Source organism: Sycon ciliatum, chromosome 12 (assembly GCF_964019385.1).
Source record: "Sycon ciliatum chromosome 12, ocSycCili1.1, whole genome shotgun sequence".
Lineage (NCBI taxonomy): Eukaryota > Metazoa > Porifera > Calcarea > Leucosolenida > Sycettidae > Sycon > Sycon ciliatum.
Window position 1 is genome coordinate 8,025,522 of NC_088654.1, and position 10,203 is coordinate 8,035,724.

At 45.8% G+C, this 10,203-nt stretch overlaps 1 protein-coding gene across 1 annotated transcript; it reads left to right on the forward strand.

The window, feature by feature from the left end:
* Window positions 1–4,765: 4,765 nt before the first annotated feature.
* On the forward strand, window positions 4,766–7,504 carry LOC135828320 (gastrula zinc finger protein xFG20-1-like). Its single transcript, XM_065340769.1, has one exon. It carries the CDS (start codon window positions 4,832–4,834, stop codon window positions 6,923–6,925), a length of 2,094 nt encoding a protein of 697 aa, XP_065196841.1. The 5' UTR covers window positions 4,766–4,831; the 3' UTR covers window positions 6,926–7,504.
* The last annotated feature ends 2,699 nt before the right edge of the window (window positions 7,505–10,203 follow it).

The window sequence follows — 10,203 nt, forward strand, 5'->3', positions numbered from 1 at the left end:
CCGATGGGAACGCTGAACATCACAACAGTGTTATTGTGAAGGATATAGTAGAAGTAGTAATATGTATTATTTTTTTAAGAAAGGGTTTGCTCCCCACACCGGAGCTCGCGCTATTCCGCCGACTTTACTTGACATTTGACTGACTCACGACTGCCATCCAGAGCACACGAGAAGTCCACCGAACCTTCGACTCGGCAAACCTGCAAGAAAGCACCACTCCCTGCTCACATTCATAGTGTTTCGGGGAATTCACCCCTCATCAGTTGAGCTTGAGTAGGCTGAGGAAGATTGTGCCTGAAGAGCACCACATATATAGTGCTCTCCATATATAGTGCTCTTGAGGCGAGACTCCAGCGAGTATAATTTAGCATGCTGCAAAAGGAAAGCAGTTGGGATCCAGGCCAGGTGAGTTTCTGAACATCGGTAGCGAGTGCTATCCGGAGTATTATGTTAGCATTACGAAAGCAAAGACAGGATGCGTATTACCGGAGGGCCAAGTTGCTGAAGACCAGTAGTCATTGCTGATAATGTGCAGAAAAACTCAATCTGCAGCCTCTTTTGCGTCGGACAGGATGCGTATCATAGGGGACTGTAAACTTTTATAAAGTGCTCCACAGGCAACCATGCATTCGGCCGTCAGCACACAGCTAAGCACAAGCACACTAGGCAAGGACGTTATTGTATTATTGTATTGTATCGTATTGTATGGAATATAATTGTATCTCTTTAGCCCAACAGGTTAATGTATTACTACAAAAAGATCAGAAAATCCAATCATAAGGAGATAAAAAGGAAAAGAAGGAGCAAAAGTGGATGAAGTGAGAGAAAGTAACAATGCACAATAAATTCTGCTATTACCGTTGCCTAACTCATATCCAAACTAATTGAAACGTTTTGCATTACAATGATGTAGCCATTCAATGGAAAAAAGTGATTTCCATCCGTTCTAATAACATGCACGATGAGCTAGGCAAAAACAGCATAGGGTAGGGCCCTGAGCTTCCAAGCTCTCTCGTTGTCAACGTTAAACGTTTCTCTGCCTGATGATTGGCAAGCAATGAGCTCACTAGCTACCAACATCTCGCCTTTCGGGTGTGCTGGTGCTGATGCCACCATTAGCCGTAACCAGAAAAACATACAGCAACAGCTAGGCCTTGACAGATTATGCTAATATCTTCCTGAAATTATGCTTTTCGCATTGCTGAAAAAATTGCAGAATTATGCTATTTTTATGCTAAAAGTTATCATATTATGCCGCATTATGCTCACATATGCTGCTAATGTATATGGTTCTGTGCAAAATAACAGTTGAATGTTTTTGTAGAGGGCGTTGTACTGTAGTAGCAAAAGTTCGGATTAGTCCAATTTTATGCGATTCGTATGCAATTTTTCTCGAATTATGCGATTATTCTATTTTGGTAGGAAATATGCGGAAAATTATGCTAGCATACCGTTATCTGTCAAGGCCTAGCAACAGCACCAGCAGCAGCAGCAACAGTACAAAAAGACTGCTGGTGTAGTGGGACACAGCTTCCCTTGGGAATATTTCCATGGTACAAGGTGCCGACTCGGATGACCTTCCCTCGACTCACGGGATTGTGCATCCACATAGTTTAAGTTCCTCCGGGATGACGTCACCCCAGGCAATAGCGTGCCAGCTCCCAGCCATAACGAACAATTTATTAACCTCGTGAAACCGCCACAGAGTGTTGCTTCACCACCATTCTCTCGCCATGCGGAGCTGGCCCGGAAAACGCGTAAGCATACAGGCGAGAATCGATTTCAATGTCACACCTGTAAGCGATGGTTTTCAAGATTGGATCAACGAGATAGGTACATGGGTACCCATACCGGTGAGAGGCCTTTTCGATGTCCTACTTGTGACAGTCAGTTTGCAGGGAAATATACTTTAGATAGGCCCATCCGTACCCATACCGGTGAGAGGCCGTTTCGATGTCCTACTTGTGACAGTCAGTTTGCAGGGAAATATACTTTAGATAGGCCCATCCGTACCCATACCGGTGAGAGGCGTTTGCAGTGTACCCTTTCCCTGACAAATTTGCCCGGTCTGATGTAGTTGGTTCACTTTACATCTCATAAGTTGTGCCTACAATGTTTCCGAGCTGCAATGTTTCCTTACCGCTTAACATGTGCCCACATTTTGCCCCTATCTCATCATTATGATTATCTGTCCTGTTAGGTATTCTTCTCGTGCATCATTTGAATCGAAACAGCACAAACGCCATGCACTGCAAGCAATCCCTCGATACAATTCCCTTAAAAAAAAAGGAGACAACCTGTATGAGGACAGCTTTTTGACAATGTAAGTGTGGTTTTCTCCTGCCTACTTCGTCTAGGAAGTATTAAATTACCAACTGCACATGCTCCTACTATTTTACATTGGAGGTTTAGAATAATTACGCCCGCGCTAAGGGAAACGATTGTTCAATTTCATTAATTTTTTTATTCAACATCGTATGGCTTCCGAATTCAGCCAAAACAGGAAGATGTGGGTAATACCCAACCATGGTAAAAGAAGGAGAATATTATATATTATGAAAAGGAAACAGCCGAAAAGCTATATTGATTAGTTTTATTATTATAATGGTGCACTCAGTGACGAGTGATTACTCAGCTATTCTACAGTATGACTTGTGCCAATATCTCCTCAAGCACCATGGTGTGCTTGCCTCCACATCCCCCAACCTACACCATCAACACACCTTTCTTACCACACCAGGCCCTGTCAATGCCTCCACAGCTCCTTGCCTACACCAGCCACACACTCTGCACACAGCCTCCTGTTTTACAATAACCACACCTACCATGACACTGCTATCCGTGAAACTTATCCAGCCTCGAACATTGACGCACAGCTTCACAGACGCTTAATTAAAACTACTAAATAAACACCCAAATCATACTACCAGAAAAAATTCAACATTACCTTACCTGGCATAAATACCAGTTTAGCCGGTACCATCCCCATATTGCATTGACCTAAGAAGAGCGACGAACTGACCTTGCTTGCATTGCGTCTCCTTGTTGTTCTTTGCAGTACGGCACTTGTACCGTCGAAGAAATTTAAATATGCTCATGACGGATACACCCTCAGCTTCTCTCACAGGACAGTAGTAACCCGCAGGCGAGGAGCCTTTTTAATGCTCAATGTGTAAAAATCGGTTAATAGTGGCGGGTAACGTAGACGCGCACCTCCGTAGCCATCCCCGTGAGAGGGGTCTTCAGTCTATTAATAGCACTGCTGCATCAACAAAACCCGCCTCGTCGACGGGTACCACTGGTTCCGCCGTCCCGCAACAACACGTAACCATGGCAGGCTCATCCACAGTGATTGTCCTGCAGGAGCAACACCAGCATCATCTCCGACAACAGCAGTCAGAACACCACCACCAAACCCAAAGCCAACAGGATCTGGTTCCAAATCCGGACCAGAGTACACCACCAAACCCACAGCCAACAGCATCTGGTTCCAAATCCCGACCAGAGTAGTGGCATGACTGTTTGAAAGTAACATCCTCCTGTTTCACTAGCATGCACAAAGGGTCCAACACCATCAAGGTATTCTGCTATCCTTGGAATGTACCTACCTCCACCGGTGTAGGTGCTGTTAGTCCTAGATGACAAAGGACGGTGATACTGTAGAGTTAAGTATGCCTGATCTGCTACAGTATTGTGCTGTTGCAGCTCCAGGGTTTTGCGTAGCATTGACTACTATGCCAACACCTTGCATATCCCTTGTATTAATGGAGTCTGTGACCAATCACACTTTGTCTCTTACATGCTGATAACTTTATAACACTGACGTCACCTACATGTGCATGGTTTGATGTATATGTGTCAACTGCCTTGTGTATACGGTTTGATATAATTATATATATTCTTTGTCGTTAGCTTGCCACTATCATTAAAATACACATGCCTATCTACGTCTGTCCACTTTTTTGCATAAATGATGACGTCACCTACGTGTGTATGGTTTAATGTATATTGGGTTTCTACTGTCTTCTGTATACGGTCCGATGTATGTCTACCTTGTATGTCGTTGGTTTTCCACTAATTTCATGACACCACACCAGCATATTTATGTCTGCATTCTTTCGTTGTTCATACGAGATGACAAAATCAGTTGTGCCTCGTAAAAGATGACAGTATATTTGATGTACTCCAATGGCTTTAACCCACTGGTCATCTGAAACATTTTCCCATATATTGCGACGCAGAACCAATTACCAGGTTCAGGTTACGTGTAAAAATCCGTGACAGGCATAAGTAATTTCAGCACCTCTTCTGCATCTGTAGTATATATCCTGTTTCACCGATCCTGTTAGCCCTCTAAAGGGGAAGTTAACACTAAAATGAAAACCTCACAACCTGTAGCGAAATCATCACTGATTCCGATGGTGAGGTTGATCAGAGCAGCCATTCCCAAGTTATACATGTTTGAAGGTTGCACTAAATTTGGCGACTTCATGAAGACGTCATTTACATGCCAAGATTGATCAACATGAGTACAACTGGGTGAGAGCACTACGCATTGCACCAACCATCACAACATCCATCCACAGCACCATTCATTGAGAACACTGCTAGCCCTGAGGCCTATGAAGCCTCAACATTGACGAGCAGCTTCCCACACAGCGCTTAATTCACACAGCCAAATCCACACCGCATATATAGTACCAGAAACTTCACCCGTACCTTTCCTGGCATAAATACCGATTTGGCCAATGCCATCCTCATGTTGCCTAATAAGCATGAACCAAGGAGTAGTTTGGTTCTCCCCTTGGTTGTTCTTATTATTCTGTGTAGTATGGCGTTTCCACGATCGAAGAAATTTAAATGTGGCCATGAAGGCTGTACTCTCAGCTTCTCCGACGCTCACGAGGTGGCCATGCACAGGCGTACGCACACGATCAATACGTTTGCCGCTCTCCATCACGAGTCAGCGAACAGTGCTATGGCAGGTAGTGAGACGAGTCAACCGGCCAGTTATGATCTTCCAGAAGAGATGTTATTGTCTTACCCAGTCATTCAAGCGGACGGCCCAATAGACACAACAAGCAACAATGATATGCGATTCTCCGATATGGTGACTGGTTATGGTGCCAACGCGGTTGGTTCGCTCGGTTTCGTCGCCGGTAGAAATCTGCATGACGTTTTGCAGCAGTCGGGTCACGATTCCATCTCTTCATTAACCGGCCCTGCCAATTCCATTGAAAAAGAGGAGTTTCACCACTACACTACAGATGTCGGAGTCACACCAGCTGTGACAGGAGCGATGGACACGGTAGTACAAGACGACATTTGGGCGAAGTGGCTAGATGTACCCATTGAAGACGCAGCTTTCGATCCCTTTGATTCCACCCACACTGATGGCGTAGTTGAGGATACCACCGTCGAACATCTGGCCACTTCAGGATCACAGTCCGAAACGCAACCCTATTCTCATCCACATATGCAACTCGCTCAATCACCATTGTTTCAAGATCAAACGAAATCTACTGTAACCAGTAGCGGGCACGTAACGCAAGCACCACATCAATGCCAGAATCTGGAAAGTTACACGCCTGAAGCACCAGTTGCCTACCCAGCATTTCCATACCTTCCACTATTGTCAACGTCAAAGGTCTCTCTGCCAGATGATCAGCTAGCATTGGGCTCATTAACTACCAACAACCTGCCTTCCGTTAGTGCTGGTGCTGATGCTACCATTAGGAGGAACCAGCACCACCAGCAGCAGCACAAACAGCAGTATAACCAGACTGCTGGTGTAGTAGGACACCAAAATGCCACAGCTTCCCAAGCAAACATTTCCATGGTGCAAGGTGCCGGCTCGGATAAGTTTCCCGTGACTCACGGGATTGTGCATCCACATGGTTTAAGGTCCTCGGGGTTGACATCACTGCCAGATAATAGCGTGCCCGATACCGGCAATCAAGAACAGTTGCATAACCTCGTGAAATTGCCAGGGAGTAGTCTTTCGGCAACATTCTCTCGCAATGCGGAGCTGGCCCGGGACACGCGTAAGCATACAGTCGAGAAGCTATTTCAAAATTTTCAATGTCAGACCTGTAAGGGATCATTTCCATATTCGTATACCCTAGATAGGCATCTCCTTACCCATACCGGTGAGAGGCCTGTTCGTTGTTCTATCTGTGAGCGTCAGTCTGCAAGGAGGGATATATTGGATGGCCACATCCGTACACATAGTGACAAGCATAAAGAAAATGCTCCTTTTGAATGTCCGGTCTGCGAGCGTAAGTTTTATTTGAAGCATGTCTTAAAAACCCACATCCGAATCCACACTGGTGAAAAGCCTTTCCAGTGTTTACTTTGCAATCGAAGTTTTACGCAGTCTTCTCATAAGAATCGACACATGAAGAGCGTTCACCAACAGCAGGGAGCAAGATCAGCATCAAGCGTGCAGCACATAGACTCATCGAGTCTTGTTGGTACGTCTTCGTTTACGAAAGTGGTGAGCTTGACATCACTTCCGGTGCCGAGTGCGGATGGACAGTTATCTGCCACAGCTACAGCGCCGGCTGTTGGTGCAGCTTCTGCCACATCTTCTAATACCACTGGTACATCAACAACACCCGCCTCATCCACGGGTACCACCGCCTTCGCAGTCCCACAACAACCCGTAACCATGCCAGGCTCATCCACGGTGAACGTAATGCAGGAGCAACACCAGCTTCTTCTGCAACAACAGCAGCCAGGACACCAGCAGCCAGAACACCACCACCAAACCCACAGCCAACAGAATCTGGTTCAAAATCCCGACCAGAGTAGTGGCATGACAGGTGGAATGGAAAATCCGTCTGGTTCACTAGCAGGCACAAAGGGTGCAACACCATCAAAGTATTCTGCTCTCCTGGGAATGGACCTACCTCCACCGGTGTAGGTGCTGTTAGTCCTAGATGAGAAAGGTCGGTGATACTGTAGAGTTAAGTATGCCTGATCTGCTACAGCATTGTGTTGGTGCAGCTCCAGGGTTTTGCGTAGCATTGAATACTATGCCAACACCTTGCCATATCACTTGTATCAATCAAGTCTATGATCTATCAAACTTTGTCTCTAACCTGCTGATAACTTTCTAACGCTGACGTCACCTACATGTGCATGGTTTGATGTATATGTATCGACTGTCTAGTGTACACGGCCTGATGTATGTCTACATTGTTTGTCGTTGGCTTGCCACTATCATTGAAATACACATGCATATCTTCATGTATGTCTGTCAACTTCGTTGCATAAATGATGACGTCACCTACATGTGTATGTTTTTTTGAAATTGACAATAATGCACTTCTCATCTTTCAGTTGTTTGGGTTGTTTTGAGTTATCACTTGAAGTTCAATGCACATTTTGCTATATTGGTGTATGCTATTTTTTGGTGCTTAGTATACCCGAGTTGATATTTATAGAAGTTTTGACTATCGAGAACGAAATTTGCTATAATGTGCTTGAAAAGCGAAAAGGTATCGATATAAAAACCCATAAATCCGTCGTTAGCGTCATTGGTTGATTGTTAGGAGTTAATGAATGATCGTTTCAGCCCTAGTTTGATGTATATGTGTCTACTGTCTACGGTATTCACAGCCCCTGAATCAGCATGCTCCTGTGTTCACCCCTTCGTCTCCAAATCCTCCAACCCCAGCATTCTACTCTACAATGCATCCATCCAACCGACTAAATGTTGGCCACATAAACATTTGCAGCCTACGACATAAAACTCGTGTTATAACTAAGCTAATAGATGAGCACTGCGGGGGTCTGCTTGCGGTTACAGAAACGTGGCTTGACTCAAGCATCTCGAACACTGAGGTTTCTGTACCAGGCCCAATTCTCTTAAGTCGAGACAGGCCGTGCGTTGATGGATGAACTTTCCTATCCTCCTGCATTCCATGTCGTAAAGGAGGCGGGATCTGCATCTTCGTAAAGGAACATGTTAAGGTTAAGCATATCTTGGACTACTCACGCTCCAGTCTAGAGTTGATGTGGCTTAGAGCTGGCAAAGAGAAAGATAGTACCTCGCTTGGTTGCATATACCGTCCCCCATCCGAGCCGGTAGAGTTTTGGAATCGGCTTGCTACATCCACCGAGCAGCTGGACGGTGAGAATATTGTGTTGTTAGGTGACATAAGTGTGGACTTTCTGCGTAAGACGTCTAGTGCGTTCCACCATCTCAAAGACACGTTGCTACTTCCGTGCAGACTGGCCAATTAAGTAACTGAAGAAACAAGAACAACAGGCTCTACCCGTACATCCATTGACTGTATTCTCACGAACCTTGATCGAGTTCCGTCAGCCTCTGTCGTGGACTGTGAAATTTCAGACCATCGCCTCGTCATCACTTCCGTCCCAGTGCCCATCATGGATGCGCGGAGCAATAGTACTACCCATCAAACACGCAGAGACTACCGGAACTTCAAGGCTCAGCGTTTCTGCGATATGCTGCTGTCCTCCGATCTTCATAATAATTATCTTTACATCCCGTACCCCAGACCCGATGTTGAACGAGTGGACACGGAGAGTCAATGCTGTGCTTGATATCATCGCACCGTACGCAACCAGGAAACACAGGAAAATTTGCTCGTTCATGACCTCGAAACTACATGTGTGTGGTTAGATGTGGAGGTGTCTACTGTCTACTGTATTGTGGTCTGATGTATGTCTATTGTCTACATTGTATTTCGTTGGTTTTCCAATATCATTAGACTACATAATTATGCATCTTAATGTCTGCATTCATTTCTTCATCATCCAAGATGACAAAATCGCGCACGTGCCCCATATGACGTGGGCTTGGTAAACGGTATTAGTTTCTTGCTCGAATGGGAGCAAACCAGCATACAAAGAACAGATGCCATAATTATAGGCAATAGAGAGGTTTTGCAGAGCGAACGTTCGCGCGAATTTTCGTTTGACGTCACGAAAAGCGAAACTTCGTGCGAACGTTCGCAGTTTTGAACGCGAAAGTTGCAGGAAACGCGAAACAAACTTTCGCAGTAATTTTCGCTCTTTGTGGACCGCTGGTCAGCCTGCACGGTGAGCGACCCTCACTCTTCATGTTTGTGCTGGATCTCTACTCTTGGCTTGGTCCGCGAGTGCTAGCTTTCCGATACTTTTGGCAGCCCGTGTTGTTTCATCTCCAGAACCATCTCCGATCTCCTGCTCGCTCGTCTTCTCACTGCTCAGAATCGGTTACATCAACGATGCCTTTTTGAATCTCAAGTGTTGATGCGCAAGGTTACGGCACAAGCCAACCCGGCCCGTTTGTCTGTGGGTCTCCGGCCATGGACAACGTAGTCAAAGAGCTCTCGTCTCAGGCCGTGACTCAGGGTACCTGGTGCGCGTGCCGCCACTCGCAACAAACAAATAATCGGATGGAGAACACTTCTAAAAAACAAGCGAGTGCACACGAAATTTTCTTGGAGCGAGAAACATGCAAACGTTCGCAGTAATGTTCGCTCTTTGTGGACTGTTCGTGCGCGCTGAGCCACCCTCAATTCTCATGTTTGTGCTTGATCTCTACTCTTGCCTTGGTCCGCGGGTGCTAGCTTTCCTATACTTGTGGCAGCCCGTGTTGCTTCATCTCCGGAACCATCCCCGATCTCCTGCCTGCTCGTCTTCTCACTGCTCAGAGTCGGTTACATCCGTGAACGCGCGTTGCCTTTTTGAATTTCAGGTGTTCATGCGCCAGATTACGGCACAAGCCAACCCGTTTGTCTGTGAGTCTCCGGCCATGGACAAGGTAGTCAAAGAGCTCTCGTCTCAGGCCATGACTCAGGGTGCCGTCACTCGCAACAACAAAATAATCGGATGAAGAAGTCTTCTCAAACAAGCGAGTGCACGCGAAAATTCCTGGGAGCGAAAAACATGCAAAACACAAATTTCGCGCGAACGTTCGCAATAGTTTTCGCAACCCAGAACGCGAAAATCATTGCGAACGTTCGCTCTGCAAAACCTCTCTACTATTATGGCTTCTGTTCTTCGCGTGCTAAAAGATGACAGTATCTGTGATGTACTCCTATGGTTGTAGTCCACCGGTCTTTTGAAAATCCTTTTCACATCTTCTGCCAGCCTTATCAATTACCAGGAAACTTGTACAATGCTTCGACAGGGGGATACGTATGTAGTTTCAAAACCTCTCCTGTGTCCGACGCATATCAAAGTGGT

What these genes read in the sequence shown, in the direction of transcription:
- LOC135828320 (XM_065340769.1), top strand. Translation starts at nt 4,832, where the DNA reads ATGGCGTTTCCACGATCGAAGAAATTTAAATGTGGCCATGAAGGCTGT.